Source organism: Typopeltis vanoorti, chromosome 20, assembly GCF_054136105.1.
Source record: "Typopeltis vanoorti isolate ZY-2024b chromosome 20, IOZ_Tvanoo_1.0, whole genome shotgun sequence".
Classification (NCBI taxonomy): domain Eukaryota; kingdom Metazoa; phylum Arthropoda; class Arachnida; order Uropygi; family Thelyphonidae; genus Typopeltis; species Typopeltis vanoorti.
Window position 1 is genome coordinate 37,277,196 of NC_143568.1, and position 21,000 is coordinate 37,298,195.

Below are 21,000 nucleotides of genomic sequence, written 5' to 3' on the forward strand. Positions count from 1 at the left end.
ACACTGCTCGTTGAGCAGTGTCGCTACAGATATACTGTATGCTTGCGCGCGTTAATTCTGCGTACGAAATTTTTATCATTGGTGGTGAGGGTGAAATATTTTTAATAAAGCAATATTTGTAATATGTAAATTTACTTATTAATAAATTGGTTACTGATTAAGAAAAAAAAAATTTTTTTTTCTTATTTTGCATATGCACACCACCACTTAAAATTTTCACTGGCCGTCACTGCCCAGAAAATTCGGGGTTTTATTCTTGCAACTCAAGAAAACCGACCGTAAAATCAATACTATATTGCGTTAGTGTTAGGAACCACGAGATGGTGGCAGTTGTCTGCCATTCTCTCCTCGCCGGATGTTGTTTAAAAATCAGTGATCGTCTGGGACAGCTATCCCTGATTGGACAAGCGATGGAAATCGACTTCCCTTAGTCTCCAAAGAGTCAGATAGGAGTAAAACGGCCTTGGATATTCCCCTCTGGGGAATAAAACGCATGAGCAGATTTATTTTAATATAATTAAAGTTTAAATTTCTCATAGCAATCGGATTGATCAAATTTCTATATTTGCATCTACATCCGTTTGCAATTATTTAGATAACTTTAATTTACATTTTGAAACTTACATTTTCTTGCTATATATTTTATTTCCAATAGCGAACTAACTTAGACTGCGAAAGAGGCTAAATATTATTACAGCAAGAGAGAAAATCTTTTTTTTTTTTTTTTTTTTTTTTTTTTTTGAGGGGAAGGATAGAGTTTAATTATTCGTGATAATTCTCTCTAAATCTCGCAAACTGTTTTAAAATATTATAACACCAACTAGTATAAATTTCTTTGGCAGAAATTTAGATTTCACAATTCCTTAGAAAATTCCGCAGGACCCCTCGGTGACCTCTAAAAGGTCTCCTAATTCGTTTTTCCCAAGATTTTTGTAAAAGCGAAAAATAGTTTTAACAGTTAACACCTCGGATATCCATATAGACTTTCTCTTAAGTTATTTTAAAAACAAAATCCTAATTACGATATTATTGTCGTTGTTTATTGTTTTCTATTTAGGAAACATAAAATTGTTTGCATCGTTGCAGGTATCTACAGTATGGTAGCTATCCTTCCACTAATCCGGACAACACCTCCTTTCCACCCCACACAGTCGGACCCCGCCAACATATCCACACGGCCACTCTCTTTACAGACCTTCATCCTGCTGGAATTAACGTGAGCAGTCCGATGCCAGGGGACTGGTTTGCCGTATCATTCTACAGGAGTGTGAACGAGAAAGTCTCTCAAAAGGTTAGTACTGATTCGTGCCGAGTGCAATTAAATAACCTTTGACCTATATAACAGTTTGGTTCTTCGTCCATATTTCTTATTCTACTCTTCCTATCTCTTTTTAAGGGACTGTTCAACCCTTGCCAGGTATCGCTCTCGTCATCCGTCAAATTCCAAGCGGAAACCAACGTAATTACCCTTCTCGCGGGCCACCCCCTTCCCCAACAGATTTCCCGCAGTCAGTACTACAAGTGAGTATTTATCTTCGGTGCAGTTGCCTCTTCTACATCCTCGAGTCGCTTTCGCCAACGTAAAAACTATTTCCACTTTCTTTTCCTTTCAGATTCTACGCTCCGAAGAGCGCGTGGTCGGCACGTGTCACAATAAGCAAATGCGCCGGCGTCCCCTATTTCACGAACATCGAGTGTCCCTTGTTGTTTACGGCTCAACCGAGACGACTTCCCAGTGCAGCCAAGCCAAGCGGTAACGCAGCGTGGACCAACTGCAGCACGTCGTATCTGAAAACAGGCTGCGAGATCGAATTTGCACCTGGTGAGGATGACTGGAACTACTTGTTTTTGGATCTGCTCACGGAGACCACCGTAGAGTTTGAAATAAAAGCTGCGGTGATGGGTAAGTGGCCTTTGTTCGTCGTTCCGGATGTTCAACACAGGGACCAACATTTAAAAAAAAAAAAAAAAATACATTTTTAGAACTCCTGCGGTGTTTATAAGGCATTCCTTATTGTTCGCAGAAATATTTTATATGTCATTGTGCAATATACATAATAATACTTTGCCATAATCAAAAGAATCTATATGTTACTATGGAAACATGAATATTCGTTTTAAACAATCTAAGTTATTTTTTTATATGAAGAAATTTTTGGACGATGTGCATAATCTACTCTGCTTTAGTCAGCAGAACCCACTGTTGCTATGGAAACATGGAGAATCACTTCACATCCGTCATAAACTATTTTGATCATTTTATTAGGCAGAGAATAGTTAATAATATAAAAAAAAAAGTTTGCCAAATGAACAGATCTTCATTCGCCGCGTTGTTCATGAGGAATTAATGTCTGCATGGCGGAGAGGAGTTTGAAATTCAAAAGTCACGTCCCCAAAAATTGCAGATACAACTCAGAGGATAAGTGCGATGGTGAAACGAACATTGAAACGTAAGGATAAGAAGTCGTTTTGCCTCTTTTTATTAGGCAGGTTATAATAATAATAATATAAAACTATATCTGTTATTATTATCAGTGGTTTTGCTGTTTTTATGAAAAAACAGAAAACACTGATCATAAGAAATTCTATACATTTTATTCGATTTTATATAAAACTAAACAAATTTATTAAGCTAGCGACATTTGCGGAGAAGAGCAAACGAAAAAAGTTAAAAAAATAAACACAGAAACATCGGGATTAGCTTTCATGCCACAAAGGAGAAATATGTCGGGGAGGATACAAAAATGTCGCAAATTGATAACAGTTACGTCAAGAGATTCAAAGAAGCGGAGAGAATGATCGCACATATGGCCACAGTGAACAAGAAGCAAATAAAGTGTAGTCTAAATCAGCGTGGACTCGACACTGATTTATGTGATTTGGTATGCAAGGAATTGACTATGCGAGATAATACGTTAAACTTACTAACAATGAACCACGTATGGGATGAGTCACGTGTTTCTAGACATCGATTTTTGACAGATATTGGCATGTTTACTGCTTCTCGGTTATTGAACACCAATAACTTTAATTCCGACTTATGAGTCAAAATAAGACTTGGGTTTTTAAAGGGAGTTTACTCCCTATTAATAAGGCTTTCTCCCATTATTATTATTTAGTTTGCCGAGAAAATAAGCTTCAGTGAATTTGACCATTTCTCAAAGCACGAAAAGGAAATTATAAAGGCACAACACATTCGTTTGTTTCTGTACACAGTCAGCAAGAAAATCTCCTTGAAATTATTACGATGCTTGTTAAGTGTGTGGGTTTTTATAGTGCACCAAACCCAGCGCCTCCTCCGCCTTCCTTCGGAGTTCTGTCGCTTATCCTCACTGGCGAAACGCATCAGGAAAACTTCCTCTCGTCACTGACAGATTTCTAATCCTCGTCTTTACAACAAATGCATGCACCCTACCCTGACGTACCCCGGAGTTTTGTAAGCATAAAGAGTGGAATCAACTTCTCCAAACAGAAATATTCATAGCTTCTTAGCAGATAACTTCGGTAAAAATTTTCCTATTCAGATAGCCTCGAGAAGCACGTGACGAGAAAAATACCTTGAACTCATTCACTAATGTTGCACTCACCACTACCTCCCACTGGAAACACATTCCGCTCTTTCATCACAAGAAAACTCTGCCTCTCCATCCCCTGCTGAATGAGAATTGTAATTATTGCCATAAATAATGTCTAGTTCTTTCCGACCCCCTAAAATCATCCCTGAATCTCTACTATATAATAAAATAAACGTACGATGTGATATTGTGCTTTCACTTACAACATTTAGTTCTGCTTAAGTATACCAGGTGGCGCTATCGTTTCTATTGTCATCAGAAAGGTTTTGAATAATTCTTCTTTTGTTATTTACTTGTTTGCTATGGGGAGTTTTTTTGGCACATATAATGCTAAAGAAACTTAAAACCACAAGTGATTGGGGGGACTGGCATTATGACTGAAGCAACTAAATAAGACCAGATATGTATACCTTATATGTAATTGTGTGTTCTTCGGTTTGTTTGTTCTTAGGGATAAAAAAAAAAAAAACTTCTGAAAGAGTGTTATTCGGGATGCAAAGAAGGGCCTTTTGAAAAGCCCTTCTTTGCATCCTACAAGGAATTCGAACTTAGGTCGTTCCAGTCAAAGGACATCGTCTGTGTCCTTTTAGTAGAACCATATGAGACTGACTGACCCACCTTCCGTTTAATAAGTCCTACACAGATTCGAACAGAGGTCTTCCGACCGCCATGTAACATCCTCGCAAATGCACTAGGGGGCGCTCCACAACAGTACTAAAATAGCAACTGTTAATTAACACGACATCTATATTTGTAACGCTGTATTATTTTCGATTATCGGACAAAATATTTACGATGCTCGTTAAGGTGAAGCATTGAATCAGATTTTTGTTTATGACATCAGGTGCAATTTTTATACAATTAATTTTCAGTGTTCTTTAGCATTAATGTAACTCATGAAACTAGAAATCAAAATGCGATTAAAAAAAAAAAAATCCGGAAGGATTTTCTTTTTGTCTTAAGGGAATATTTTGCTTGCTTTTCATCCCCCCCCCCAAAAAAAAAAATAGTTCCCACACAACGAGATAACGTTCGTAAAGCGTTTGCCTAAGTTACGTGTTTTGAACTCTGAAAATACAGCCTGAATCTTTATTATTTCTTAATCATCAAATTGTCTCCTCTTTGGCATCAACTTGAGTTTTAAAAAAAGAAAAACAAAATCTATTGAGGTACCAGATCCTGGAAAATAAAGAGAATGAGAAATAACGGTTGCACTATTTTTGACCAAAACATTCTCTCACAAAAAAATGTGACTGAGAGAGAGAAAGAGAAAGAAAAAAAGAAAGAGACATCAGTGTCCACTGCACTACTTCTTGGGTCGCTTTCCTTATGTGGTCTCTAGAAATGTTGTTGATCCTTTAATCAGTTTTGCTAGTTGATAGATACCCCCAAAGTTCATCATCAACAGATGTCGCTCCAGTTCTTACCTTTAAAAACAATCAAATACCAAAGTCCTGCTCATTATTTCCGCTAAACACACGAGGTTCAAATCTCCAAAGTTGCTCTGGCAATTTCACACGATCCGAAGTCGAGTTTAATTCCGAAACTCTGCTTTTTGAAGTGTTCATTTACACACGTGACTTCTCGATAATGCAAGTTATTTTACGACTTGAAAATAAACAGCGAATTAGTCAACAAGTGTGTTCTACTTACACTTAATGGAGGAGCAGTATATTAACTGCACTAGCGCCATCTGGTTGTCAGAAGAAATTTTTGGACTGCACCTGATATGTGTAGCGCATTCAAGAATAAAAAATGCCCACACGTTTCTGTCAACAAAGAATTTTCCACTGTATAAGATCTCTTAGGATGATCTGCAGCGAGTTGCTAAATACGTAGCGTTGGCTTTTTTTTTTTCTAAAATGATCACGTGGTCCTAACTTGATTTTCTCACTTTTCAACCACCGGTTAAACTTGCCATACACAAACAAAGAAACCAACCTTATTTATATAAGCATTCGATGTCTTGAATGACCTGATTATATTTCTTTTCTTTCCTTGCTATGTTTAGAGTGCCACACAGTCAGCAACGCCGCAGGACCCCTCGACGACCTCCAAAAGGACTCCTCGTTCGTATTTCCCAAGGACGTGAAGCCGAGCAAGAAAAAAATCAAGCTCTACCAAACCTCAACTGCTATGCCAGTAATCGCCCCTACGGAAATCCCCTACCAAACTCCTTTCGTAGATCACTCGCCAACCCCTTCATGCTGGCCACAGGTGACCTTGGTCCGGAGGAAGTTGCCGGGGAACTTCGCATTTCGCTACGTCACCGCATCTGATGCGGCCAATATTAACGGTGGAGCGAAAACTCACGCAAACATCACCACCCGCGGTCCGACCCTTGCCAGCTTTTTTGTACTTCCTTTACTTGACATTGGAGGAACGCTCATAGTGGAAATTTTGCTGCCTCCGTCCATAGTAAGTAGCGACCTCTGGTAAACCTTTTTGGTACTAAATATAACCAGTGTACATTGGTTCTATTTGTCCATTATAACTTGCCAGTTTGAAAATAGCCATAGAAACGGAGCGGTTTGCTTTCCAAAAATAATATTTAATTATATGTAGACAATTCCAGACAGACGAGTAAGTTTAATTTCTATTATCATTCCAGAACACAACATTGGCCAACATGTCCATCACAGCATGTTTGCAACATGGAATACGTCCGAGTGTGGCCTCCAACGGTAGCTGCATATCCGGTTGGCAACTATCAGCGAACACGAGTTCGAGCCAGGGGTGTCTCGGTATGTTAGCGGTACCCTACCCCGAGTCAGGAATGTGGTATTTGAGTCTTCAGCCTCACTGCTACTTCCACGAGCGAGAAGGAAATGAAAGGTCAGTACACAATTCCACCAGTGGCTACAATGTTGCAGATGCATTCATATTAGTGTTGGGAATGATGTTGTTACAGCTTAATAGTTAACGGCAGTTAGGGTTTGCATCGAGTGAGATGTCATTAAGTGGTTCTTGTAAACCAACATGCAAATCAGTCCTCGAACATGGGATTAGTCTGCGTCAACGTTTTAAAATAAATGCTCGCTGTTAATTCAAATATAAATAAGTAAAAACAACTTAATAGATTTGATGTTTAAAATAACTGTTTCCGTGAAATAATTAAATGAAAGAAGTCCAACTAAAATAGGGAAACTGTTGAAAAGAAAAAATTGACTAAAACTAATTCACAAATATTTGGTTTAAACCTTGACAATGCTTGATCGTGCAGAGTTTCTGGAAAGAATTTTATTTAAATAAAATATTTCAAAGATACTTCAGCGTTATAGAAATAACATTTCTGTGAATAATCGATTGTCCAACATTTGGATTTAAGATCGGCAGGTTGGTTGTTTCCATTTCTGTTCAAATAAAAAAATTAATAACCCAACGAATTATCTCTTTGTAAAACAGGAATGTTGATGATGAAACTGAATCTTTTGAACTTTTATTTACTGTGTGCTTTTTTTCCCGAATGGGTATAGTTCAGATTGACACGCAATCATAAAAAAAAAATTATTATTATTATTATTATTTTTGTAATGCAACACAAAGAAAAGGAGTAAGTTGCAAGCTGATTGATCCCAGTACCGGGATCAATTCAACTACTCATTTTTCAATGGAAGTTTAAGAACTCCTCTGATTTCAATTTTTTTTTTTTTTCACGTATGGACCTGGAAACAAAACAAAAAGCGATGCCACACGCCATAAGGAATAAATAAAATAAAATAAAAAATAATGCTTATGGGGTAGCACGTACTCTTTTATTATATTATAATTATCATTGCTGCAAAAATATTATTTTTCTGCTGTGTTCGTATTCTAACAGGAAAACATAACTGGTCGGAATGCGAAAACATCTTCGTATAGGCCTAAATATTGGCTTCAAAAAATGGTAATGAATTTGAGAGATTATCTTGATCAATAATAATATCAAGAGTAATATCAGTCACAGTACTAATTATTAAGCAAATTCTGAAGCAGATCTTATTTACGAACTTGGTGCATACACGAAGAAATTCAACATCATTCGGAAAATACAGATGGCTTAAAAAAGATGAAGGGGCAGGGGGACAATACTTCTAGACGATTTTATAGATCCAATGGAAGGAGACATTGTATACAAACATAGTTGTCAGGGTTTTTTTTTCTCAAAAAACTGCTTTAGGAGTGTTTCAAGCCTTTGAAATAAAAAGATATTTGAAGTCACCCTTTTATACGGCAACACTAATAAAATAAAACGACTAAACTAGGTAACCTCCTCAAATAAGTTTAAGACAAGTTTTATATCAAGGGTGCATATTATTACACTAAACCTACGCTAGAACTATTAGAAACCACTAATATTAAAAAAGGTGGGAGTGAGAGGCAAAATTTTGTTGAGAATTTGTAACAAGAAATCTTATTACATTTTCATCTAAACTTTCATAGTCATATAGTTTACACGATTAAAATATTTTAATAAAAATTCGTTATGATTCATTTTAAAAAATGCTGAGTAAAATTCTTCGCGTTAATTGTACAAATTAAAAAAAAAGTGTTATTTTTCCATGAATAGCGAAGTGGTTGATATCCCATGTGATAGCAACCACACGTCCATCGTGATGAGGCTGGAGTCAGGTCCGTGCGTGGCTGGGAATTGTGGGAGCTATGGCCGTTGCTATCAGTATCTCAGCGGAGGTCTCATCTTCAGCACGTGCCTGTGTGGTTCAGGTGAGTGGAACATAGTTTCTTCTCGGTATGACAAGAATTTTTTTTTTTTTAATACAAATCATTACTTCTTTCCTACACGAGTGGTTCTGTTTTCACAATCTCCTCAGTACTGTTTGTCTGTGGGAAAAAAAAAAAAAAAAAAAAACCATGTCTTAAACGAAGAGAGAACTTATGATTTGGTGACAGCCTTACCAAATCATAACCCATGCTCACAAATATACTTAGTGTTTAATTTCGGAATTTTCAGTTCTTTTGACCTTTTAAATGTGCATTGAAATTTCGATACGAAACAGCATCATGCCGTTATTATTATTATTATTATTATTATTATTATTATTTTACAGGGTGGAGAGGTTGGGGATGCACCGATGACAGTTCCGCCTTTTCGCACGCGCGGCTCTTGCTGGCTGCCCTTCTCCTCACCTTGAGCAACCTTCTTTTTCTCCCGGCCATTATTGTGGCAGCGTACAGAAGATACTATGCCGAAGCGTTCGTGTACGTGTCTACCATGGCCTTTTCAGCAGTAAGTAACTAAGCATGAAATCCTTTAATAACTAATTTTAATTCTCTTTGCAAATCACCAGTACGCATCTAGCAAGTACTGGTTTCCGAATGATAGGTCATTCCAACCGAAGATGAGATTTAAGTTCGAATTCATGACGAAGGAACATCAAAGAAACCTTCAACCGAAGGTAGGCAGTCAGTTTCATATGGGGTGGAAAAATTTCCTCCTCCTGGACACGACATTCGATCTCCCATAAAAGAGATAAACTTGACGAAAAAAAGCAAGTAACATATTCGTCTCATAACCTCAGGCCTATCCTAATCCAGCCCCTAATTGTGGACTTAAAAATCTCAGCATTCACACCTAGCTGGAAAGATAGCTATTTTGAATTCGAAATACGCTTTAATATAAAATATCTCTTTTCCCTTATCCCCCCTACTATTAGTCTTGGCTTTCCCTAATTTAGTATATGTCAAATGCATATTAACATATGGGGATATCCGAAGCAGCCGTGGGCCATTCCCAATCAAGCCTACCAGAGATGCATTGAATAATGCAAGAACAACTGCAAGTAAAGTAGATTATGTGCTTGCCTTTATTTTCTCTACAAAAAAGAATTATCTGTGGATATTTCTGATTATCACTTCGTACAGTCCATGAATGACATGAGAGATCCTGAAAAGCTAGAAATTTTTAATTGTGTTTTTAATAAGACTTACATCGAATAAATAGGAAGAATTATTTTTCAGTAAGTTGAAATAACGCCACTAATACCAGGCTATACGCTATGCAGAGAAATCTGGGGTTAACAAACCACACCATTGAAGTTACAAAATAAACTTCTAGACTGTATTTGGCGACCAAGAAGGGTTCCTACAGCGAGGAGGTTCTAGGAGAGAACCTCCTCGCTGTAGGAACTTCTACCAGAAAATAAGCCAACTCCAATTCCAGTTGTTGGTGCGCATTTGTAGGGATGTGGCGAGCAAGCTTAGTGCAGCTCATTAGCGCAACCTTGGCTATATCTGACTAATTTTTTTTTAGCTAATAACAACTCTTTAGTAAATTTGGAAAACGCACTACGTAAAATGAATGAAAATGTCCTTTGTCTAGCATGGTTGACCCAGTGGGATCAACGTGATATCCATGTTTTTTTCGACTGTCTTTAGGTGGTAAGATAAATTTCACAGCCCAACTACTGCCTTGCTTACTGGAGTCCTGAAGTGGCTTGAAAAAGTTCCATGTTTGGTCTGTAGATCCAATGGGGATTGCCTAAACGTTAACCCGCCTACGTACTAATGTGCGACGGCCTAAATACTTTAATGGGAATAGCATTACAAATAACAACAAAATAGCCTTGACCGATAATTCTACAAATAAGAAATTTTCTTTTTGGATTTATTAGTGGGCCATAGTTCTTTATATATATATATATATATACAATCGTTGACAAGTTTCGCCAGCTAAGTCTGTCTGTGTCTGGCTTTTTCAGGACAAGAAATGAGTACACTAAATACGTTAAATGCTAAAAAAAAAAAAAGGAATGGAGTAACAACAGTTAAATTAATTAAAATTGAAGTGACGCGTAACATCAAGAGCATTGAGTATTATCGAATTTATTAAGCTTTTCCAAATGTCTTTTAGTTTCTGACACGTCTACCTATGATATATTAGATGTAGATTCAACCGTGAAAAACCATAAAGAGACCAATCTCTTAATACGTAATATGACTAGATGGCCTCCTGAATTACAGCGAAATCTAAAATCTCTACACCCGTTACCACCACGCTTATATGGTGTACCAAAAGTTCATAAAGTTGAAGTTAAGCTCCGCCCGATCGTGGACGGTAGAAATTCTCCAACATACCTTACTAGCCAAACACCTAGCCGGTCTATTGAATGAGAAGATAAAGAAATCGGACTATTTTATAAAAAATTCTAAGCATTTTATTGAAAGCTTAAAAAAAAGGTATCAACATCTCAAATACAGACATACTTGCAAGCCTAGATGTAGTGTCATTATTCACGAGCCTACCAGTTGAAGAAGTGATTAAGATCATAGAAAATCTCTATCCACACGACATTGCTCAGCTTTTCCGCCATTATCTCAAATCAAACTACTTTAAAGTAAATAATATAATGTATGAACAACTTCATCGCTTATCCATGGGCAGTCCCTTGTCACCACCGTGCGCGGATCTGTTCATGGAAAAACTTGAAGCTGACATCCTATCCAAAATAAATCCGAAACCAATTAGTCTGGTGGAGATACGTGGACGATGTCTTCATTATTTGGAAAAACACAGAAAATGCCTTACGAGTTCCTTCAAAAAAATAAATTCTTTCCACCAAAAAATCAAGTTCACGTTAGAGTTGGAAAATAATAATCAATTACCTTTTCTGGACACTAATAAAAAAAAAACAAGAGAATAGACAAATAAAGCTCACAATCTACCGCAAACCTACAGACACTGGACATTATCTTCACTCCAAATCTACTCACCATCATGCACACAAACTTAGCATTATACATATGCTTAAAAATAGAGCAACAAATATCATCACAGAAGAAAAAGATCTGCTTGATGAACTCTAGTCAGAAATGGTTACCCAAAAAATATAATCCAAAAGATTCTCAATAGAAGCAACCCCCAGCGACAACCTCCAGTCACGCAATTAATCATCGTCCATTGTCATACCTTATGCCGGCTCAGTTTCAACAAAAATAGCCAAACTCATGAGGTCTTTCAACATCAGGGTTGCCTTCAAACCTATTCAAACTACACGACACATGTTAAGATCTCCTAAGGACAGCATCGCCTTCTACAAGTACGCAGGTGATTATAACATCCCATGTTCCTGTGGACTGAATTATATAGGCCAAACATCACGAAGCCTAGAAATCTGGAAAAAAAAAAGAGCATATAGGGGGATGTCAACAACAGAACAGATACCTCAGGATTAACCCATCATTTCTCGATTTCGAACCACTCCATCGATTGGGACAACAGCTCCGTGCCGTACATTGAAGAAGATTTCAGATGTAGAAACTTTAAAGAAGCTGCAGTGGTACTCCGGTCATGAGACAATCTCAACAGAAATCAAGGCATGATAGTAAAAGGCATTTGGAAAAGCTTAATAATTCACTATGGTTAGCAGAACTGAACTTCGCGAAAAATTATAAAACGCGATTAACAAACAATGACTAACGCTCCACGCTCTTGATGTTACGCGTCATTTCAATTTTAATTAATTTAACTGTTGTTACGCCATTCTTGTTTTAGCATTTAACGTTAGTGTATCCATTTCTTGTCCCGAAAAAGCCAGACGGACTTAGCTGGCGAAACTTGTCGACGATTGTATATATTTATAAAAATTCTACAAATAAGTTGTATTAACTGCGTCTCTTTGTGTTCTTTAAATCGAAACCGCATTAAATCCCTTTTCAATACGCTACGCGACTAAAGTGTTAAAAATATACTAAAAGTGATGTTGTAATGAAGGCCAATTCAGAAAATATTGTCGAAGCAACATTCTAATTCTGTCTCTTTTGCAGCTGTACCATGCTTGTGATTCCGAGGCTTTTGCCTTTTGTGTCATGCGACTGAGTGTCCTTCAGTTCTGCGATTTCTACTGTGCCATCCTCGCCTTCTGGATGACCCTCGTTGCCATGGCAGCCCTTCCTGCTTCACTACAGTCTGTTGCCCATATGGCCGGTGCCATTGGAGTTGCTCTTGGGGTGGAATACGATCGTACAGGGCTGTGGGTGTTTGTGATACCAGCTGCAATTGGAATTCTCATGTTAATTTTTTCATGGGTAAGAGTTTGCTGTGTTTTCTGCCTAATGTGTGTAATGGCACCTATGCTATGTATTCCGTTGCTTGGTATGCACTGCGAATATGATTTAGCATATTATTTTTAAAATGCTAAAGTATTAATTTCAAAAGCTATTTCTCAGTGCATACCAAGCAATGGAATACATAGCATAGTTTACCGAGTTTTTCCCCTAAACTCCAGAGAATCAGGACAAAGTATAAAAAAATATATTTTATCTAAATATAGAAACAGAAATTCCATAGTTAGTCCTACTTCAATGTGTATTATTATATAAATTGGAAAATATGACACTTAACATTTATAGTGCTTCAGAGAATATAGCAATATTCTCTGAAGCTCTCAGGGCTTTATTCACAGGTAAGCATAAAGATCCTGTGTGGTTGAAGGATACATGTCGACAATCATAAAACAGTATAGAATTTTTCTTCATGGTTAAATCTCTTCTGATGGCATTATTAGATGAAGGATTTCCAATGATGTTGACGTTAAAATATTTATCTGCTTTAGTAATGATTGAAGCAAGAGTGGTAAACAATACGATGGTAAAATGTTGCCTTTCTTTGACGATGGATTAATTTCAAAGATAAATACCAATGGAACAGGAGAATGTGAAAAGGCAACGAAAACGATCTCGATTCTCGAGACAAAGCTACCAAACAAGCCTAAAAATGTAATTAGGACCAAATTAGGATCAGGAGTCTTTTAGTATCCTGATTGCATGACTAGAATTGGTTAAAATTACACCAAGGAACAATAGCCAAAAGGCTTATTAGAGGTTCTTATTGTCTATTACTGAATTCTCTAAGCTATTTTTTTTTTTTTTTTTTTTTTTTTTTTTTTGAGGAGGAGGAGAACTTGCATAGCTACATGATGTTGGCTTACACTCCTTTGAAAAGATTTTACGTATGATAATAGTTTGGGTGATCGAAGTAGAGAGCCGCAATCCAACACCGACCTGACAAGTGCTTATAAATGTTCCTTGCACGCATCCTCAATAGAATTCGAACCAACCTCGGTCTTTTCAGTGAAAGATGTTCTTTTTCATGACTGTGCTCTGCAAATTCTTCCAGATTCCCTAAGATTATTTTCTCAAAAAAGTTAACGAAGACACTGAATGTTCATTGTCCAGAATGCGTATTCAACTGTATGAAGTTTTAAATGTCTATTTAAGAAGCAAGCTAGATATTTTGGTTTATCAATACAAATCTCTTTAAACATTGTTTTAATGTTTATATTCACAGCGTCATAGTCATGCGTTATTACATAATAAAGGTGAAGCCATTTATGATATAATAATACCATTATAATCGCAAATTAAAATGGTATCCTCGAAACTTTTTTGAAGAGGTCTCATTTATTTATTTTAAAAAAATAGTCCACAACATATTTCGTGATCTCCATAGGTGAAAATAGTTCACTGAAAGTACATTTTATATAAACATTACAATTACCGCCCTAGCATTACCATGTAATATTGTATGCAAGGAACATTTAGAATATTCTGTGTAATTGAACTGCTTCCTGTTGGCCGCGGAGAGTTGTTGCATTTGTAATTTGCTACTCAAGTAATTCTCTCTCTCTCAGATTATCCAGTTTCTGTACTTTCTATTATTTATTATTGCTTTACCCAACGATTTTATATCATATTTTGATACTGGGTGGACCATGGATATAATTTGGAATAGCTTCGTGCAATAGTTCTCAGTGTCTTTTGAAGGTAGTTACAATATGGATAGTTAATTTCATATCGTTGGATCTGTATGAAAACCGAAGATATTTTACTGTTGTTGCTGACCTTTGTTATGACTGCACACTAATGATAATAATAAGTAGGATATTATTGTATTTTTAATAAATCCTCTAATGCCTTTTGGGAGCCTAAGCCGAGTCAGCGAAGCGCTTTGGTTGGAATGACCTCAGGTCATTCCAACCAAAGGTGAGTTAGTGGTCTCATACGGAGGTGGAAGGTTCCTCCTTCCGGAAACTCCATTTTTAGTATCGCAAAGAAGCAAATCGACAAACACAACACACGTAATTTACACTCAAAAATATGTTAGTCATTAGACTGACCCAAAATTATTATTACGACACCAATTGGATTACAATTGATTATGATTACAGCATAACTGCAGATTATTTTTTTATCCTGACAGCTTTTATTCCCCTAAAGGAAGTAGACGGACCTCCTTTAGCCCTTTTACAGCAAATATAGGATTATAAATACATATCATATAAGCAAACCTTAAGTAGTGTAAAGGATAGCTTATATAATCTTGTATGCACATCATATATCTTGGATGTGAAATATCATATGAAGGAGAAAAAGACAAAATTAAAAACTTCAAAATTTTTACAGATCATAGGCCTGATAAATAGAACACTCAACCCAAATATAGTACAAAAAGAAACACGCTTGAAAATATACAATACTTTAGCAGTGCCCACATTATTATATGGCAGTGAAATTTGGACAGTAAACAAAGAATAAAAACAAGTGAAATGAGATTTATGAGAAGAACTGCAAAATACACATTATTAGATCAAAAAAGGAACGAAGACATTTAAAAGAACTAAAAACAAAATCAACAGAATAAAAACTAAACAATTATAAACAAAAATGGATTGAACATGTAAACCGAATGGCCAACACCCGACATCCTAAACAAATACTAAAATATAAGCCAATTGGAAAGAGAAGCAGAGTGGATCTCAAAAAAGGATTTTGGGTGGATAATGAGACCGAAACAGACCATTATGGTCTATACCAGTAATTAGTGTTATGATGATGATGATATACATATATATAATAAAAAATCGAATTTCTAAAGGGTTCTGCCACTCTCTTCAGAAAATCTTTTTTCATACGGAACAGCTATGGCCTTTATGCAATTCTTATTATATGTCGTAGTATTTTGTTAATAATTTTGATTAACATGCATTATCTATATAATAATTTAGTACATTTCTGTATAATATCTGTACGATATTATCTATGCAGTTAAGGCAGAAGGTAAAAGGTTAAACGCCTTAATATTATGTAGATGTTAAGTGTCGTATGTCCTAATTAATGAATTGATTTTATCCTTTCCAGATGCATCACTGCTGTCATCAGCACAACTGTTATCCCAGGAGGAGGATATGGTTATGTCTACTGCCAGGAGTAGTGTTAGTATCCGTAGGGATGGTGTTTTTCGCCTTCCTGGAGACGGAAGAAAACTACGTGTACGTCCACAGTGGGTGGCATGCTACCATGGGCCTAGCGATGGTGTTCCTACTACCGGAGAGGAAACCTCCCAAAGGTAGGAAAGAGGCTACGAACACGTGTAGTTACATTCGAGTAGAAGAGCTGAGCGATATCAGTCATTCCATTGATTGCGGGGTGTACGAACACCTCGTGCCATCTTCTCCATAACAGCCTTGGAGTTACTCCCTCAATGCTGCACTTGTTAGTTCTACCGCCATGTTAACCCTCACAAATACGATCAGAATCTTTTGCTTTCTCTAAAAGGGCAATTAAAGAGTCTTCAGCGTTGCTAAACCTGTCGAGATTCAAAGTAATTCATTAGTGAAATCATTTGATGGTATTTGGATCTCTTGCAAACCCTCATGGTATGTTAGTGATAACTTTTCAATAATGAATTTTTGACGTATGATATAATGGTCATTTCCTATTAATGTGACCAGTTTTTAATCATTAGCCTATTGAAGTTTTACTAAACAATGACCTAACTCTTGATCAGTGAAAGTTGTGTAGAAGGCTACCGAACTAAACGAAGCGTAGGTTTAGCACTGCAGAATAAGATGACTTTTTCATTGCCCAGCAAATCACTTTTACACACTCAAGAAATTGATAGTTTTAGAGAGAATATTTATTGCATATCACTACGATTTAAGCCCAACATCATTCTCTCATTTAGAGAAGGTCAAAACCGGTGATATAATTTTTTAAACTATCACCTTTTGCACCTGCAAACTATCTCTATAGACTCTAGTCACACGTAAAGGTTGCTGACAAAGAAAATATGGCTTTATTTTTCTGCAACAACCAAGCACAAATTCTAAGAAGATAACGTAGTCAAAGCTTATTTTATATTTACAGAAAAGATGATTTTCATAGAAATTTAAAACATTTTATACACCAATGTAAAATGTATTTTGTAAGCAACGTGCAGCTACAGAATGGTTGTGATATAAAGCGACCAATGTTGTGTATAAATATTCCATTAAAAATATTCTTGATTGTGAATTTTGTATGGCCATTTCCTATTCGTTTCATCTCTAAAACTGGTTTTTAAAAAGATATACTTTCGTAGAGTGGTATGTAGAATGATTCACAGTGACATCTAACTTTATGTGCTGTTTTCATATTAAAAATACAAACATAATTATTTTTAATGGAGATCGCATACGTGGAGAAATAATAAAAAAAAAAACCCGTAAAAATTCACTTGCTGAAAAGAGTCTCAGCGTGTCATTTAGGGCTAATTGTCATGTCATGGGATACTAAAAATGAAAACAATTATTTTTCAACTCTGCTAATAAGCAATTCTTCTGTTCATCGATTCTTTCTTTATTGAGAAGTTGAGAAATTCTTCTCTCAAATTTGCTACTGAAGAATTTCTTCCCGGTAGTAAATTCAAATTATTCCATAAATCATATTTGGTGATGTTCCCCTATCAGCTGGAAAGGAACAGGAATTAGATAAGAGGAGAATGGGGAGGAAAGAATGGGAATGCTTGAAGCTTGCCCTTTCATCTCTCCATTTGAAAAGAAGAAAAAAAAAAATCTGTGTTTTGGTGGGTCGCTCAACCATAAGCTCATGACAAACCTGCGAGGTATGTTATACTTCTTACAACCAACAAAAGTAACTGAATTAATTCTGAAGAATATTCTGAATAATTTACTAAGAATCTGGCATTCTGATAGCAGCCATTGCAACTAAAGCGGTGTTGTCGAGTAGTTGCTCCAGTGAAACAAAATAAACCGTGTGGTAGTAGACTCAAGAAATCAAGCATATGTGCTAGAAAATGCCTAGTTGTTGGTCCCATTGCAGAAATACCCCCCCCCCCCCAGTCAACGAGGAATTTCTAAGAAAGAGAAATCAGTATTTTTATGCTGAAAGTTTAAATATTGAAATGAATTCCATCTGTGATGATAACTGGCTTAACGGTACTTCAGCTTATATGAAAATGCTCCAACTGCCGTTGATTTCTTCGCTGAGGTCATCTTTCAGTCCGCTGAACATATTAAACGTATTGAGAAGCTTTCTAGTTCGCTGTTTCAAATAGTTGATTAATATTTGAACGTGCTATCACGCATAATATCATATGACTATTCAAAATGCATCTGACTATCGATAACAGTTCGTAACTATTATTTGATTTGTATATACTGTCACAGTAAAATCAAATATTCTAGTAAAGGCAGTGGAATAAGCTAAAATAAAGTTCCTAAATGGTTATGTTTTTGAATTAGAGAAATTTTTATCGAGAATACACTTTATATTTTTTAAAAAAAAAGTGTTTTTTTCTTTTAACATATTGTATAAGATACCTATTTTTAACAAAAAAAAAAATAGCGCAATGTCCACAATAACTGACATTCCGTTCTATAAAGATTCATCATTGCCGTCGATGCTAGCAATGGTAAATCTGGGTTCAGGCTGATTGGCTGGATTTACATCGAATTAACTAAGGCCCAATGGGTAATGCATAATGTGTATTAACTGGGGTGGTCTTTCCAGTTTCATAGAATGTAAAACCAGATTTACGACAGGAAGAATTCCTGTTATCCATCATCTCGTTATCAGATTGGCTCCTCACCTTCAGTTGAAAATCCTTCTAAAAAAAGTTCCTCACGTGTTAGATTGGTTGGAAAAAAAAAACATGGGTTCGAATCGTTCTTAAGTAAAAATAATCATGACATCCTAGCACTGCGCAACCAGATGCGTAGGTGACTCGCCCAGATATCTACTGCCTTGATAGATATCAGATTGTCTCGACATTTATCGCAGTTTAAAAGGCCCGCCAACTGACTTTTATTGATCTAAAAAAGTTAGTACAGGGAAAACGAATCATGAACAAGAAAGGAGGCACTGTAGACGCTTACCTTGGACTAAATTTAGCTTAGAACCAGCCGATTAAATCAGCATATGAAGTTCGGTTCTTGGAACTGAAATACAAACGTTGATAGACGTTTACTAGCTACCTTACCACTAAGGCATTGAACTCAATTAGCTCTTTGGCATTTGGACATTTGACAATCTGATATCACAATAATCTAAGCCACCCCCCCCCCCCAAAAAAATAGAAACCAAAGAAACTCATCGAGTAAAATTTAATTTATTCCATTTATCTTCCTGTTTTTGCAATCGTGGCTTTTGCTTACTTTTTTGATATCGTGTATGATATTGTGCTGCACAAAAGACTGGTTTCCAGTCTGTTAAGAGTTAGTTAGGAGCAGTTATCTCAGGATTATCTAACTCTTAGCTCACTTTTGGTAGTAGTGAGGTATTGTTGGTTTACGAACCATAAAAAAAAGTCAGATATTATACACGGTACCTTATTGAAAAAGAGTTGTAAGTGCAAGTGAAAAGTGTGAACTGGAGTTTCATCGGAAGAACTTCTTTCAGGATTTTTCTCTCTACTTATTATCTATCTATGGATCTCCAAAATTGGAAGACCACTGGGATGTTCTTTCTTTTATCTTCTGCGAACAAATAATTCATGAAATATAAACTGAGTCGTCTTACTTTGAATTCAACTACAATGCATGGTCTTGTTTACAAATCTTGTTTTTCTTTAATTTTTTTTAGTTTATTTATAGGTAAACAAATTCCTGAATCTATCTGTCGATCACAAACGAAAATACTTTGAGTTATCTATAGTATTTGTGAACAGTTGACGCTGTTCTGAGATCTCGTTCTCATGACATAATTGTGATAAGAGACAGGAAAAGAAATGGTTTATGCCATCTTTTTAAAATTTAATAAAATATTTTAAACTAACTAAAATGTTGAATTATAAATGTTTTAAATAAAATACGAGTTACATATCAATTCCGAGAGAAATAAAACTGTATGGGTAGACTGAAAGCCATGGAAAAGTAATATGCATGACGTCATATCCGTCTTGTACTATCAGATGAAGCTTATTGATATAGAGAATTAGTTATACACAATTGATTTTTACTGTTAAACATTTGTAATTTAACAATATTTTTAAATTTCCAGCCCTTGTTAGTGCTTTTTCACAAAATGACACACTAAATAATGATCTGTAACCAAATTTATTAATATATCATGTGGCATATCCAACACTTGACTTAACCATTTGATCTGTCCTTCCCCTCCCAACACATTTCTATATGAAAAAAGTTAAATTAAAAATATCTATGAATAATTTTGTCAAACACCACGAGTTATTAGTAACACGATTATTTTTTGCATCGTTTGTAGACACTGCTCAGGAAGTGATGCAAGTGAACTGGAAACCTCATGGCTCATTCAAGTTCTTGCAAGACAATGAGACAGACATGCTTTGACTAGGTAGGCACCCCTTCGTTTTTTCCTGACCCATTAATACAAAATATAACCCATTACCAGAGGGAGTAAAAGAAACGGAAAGGCGTTTTGTTGGTCTATCGGATAAGTGATCTGCTTGCAAGAACCTACTTACCAGGAGACGGTGATTTCGCTAACCTACTCTGTGAAGTATTAAAGTACATATTGTAAATAACATTCAGGTATTTGTATTAGTAAAGAAATACGTAACTTTTGTGAGGTTTCTTATTGCCAATATCCAAATTTTATACTATGGCACAATCTGCCATTATGTAAAGAATCCTGCCATTTTTCTACTTTATTTAGTGTTTAACCTTTAAAAAGTGTCCTGAGCAGGGTCTACAAACTATTTTTAGGAAATTGATTCGTTAGTAGTACTTTATTAACGAGGATGGTTAAAAACTTGAAATTCGATAGAGATTTCTGAAATATTTAATAAAAGACAATAAGTCAAATCATTCATTGGTTGCTATGGAAACCACCTGAGGATGTTAAATATTTCTGGAATTATATAAACAAAACAACAAAAAACCGAAACATGACATAATATAACAAAAACTCGGAAATAGATAAAGTTCCTGCATAGTTGCTGAAAACAGGACGAAAGAAACTATAAGACAATATATAAGAATTGTTTCTAACCATATGGAACCAAGAGCAAATGCCAAAAGAATGGAGAAAGGGTATGATGTGCTCAATATGCAAAAACAACGAGAAAATATTGTAGAAGTTATAGAAGTGTTTCTCTAGTATGGCAACATACAAAGTATTTGCTTCTGTTTTGAACAGTTAAATCCATTCGTGAAGAAGATAATTGGTG

The 21,000-nt window shown here is 35.9% G+C and overlaps 1 protein-coding gene across 1 annotated transcript in view; it reads left to right on the plus strand.

Annotated features, from left to right (window-relative positions):
• The window catches only part of LOC150095376 (post-GPI attachment to proteins factor 6-like), a 46,501-nt gene extending 26,107 nt beyond the window's left edge, over positions 1-20,394 (plus strand). The window contains exons 3-12 of the mRNA XM_090410667.1: positions 1,087-1,291; positions 1,397-1,521; positions 1,614-1,903; positions 5,587-5,993; positions 6,187-6,410; positions 8,125-8,279; positions 8,624-8,802; positions 12,339-12,599; positions 15,711-15,918; positions 20,076-20,394. Coding sequence (XP_090266793.1) covers positions 1,087-1,291; positions 1,397-1,521; positions 1,614-1,903; positions 5,587-5,993; positions 6,187-6,410; positions 8,125-8,279; positions 8,624-8,802; positions 12,339-12,599; positions 15,711-15,918; positions 20,076-20,161 — 2,140 coding nt within the window. The 3' untranslated portion in view covers positions 20,162-20,394. The remainder of the gene's footprint in view (positions 1-1,086; positions 1,292-1,396; positions 1,522-1,613; positions 1,904-5,586; positions 5,994-6,186; positions 6,411-8,124; positions 8,280-8,623; positions 8,803-12,338; positions 12,600-15,710; positions 15,919-20,075) is intronic.
• Positions 20,395-21,000: the final 606 nt, after the last annotated feature.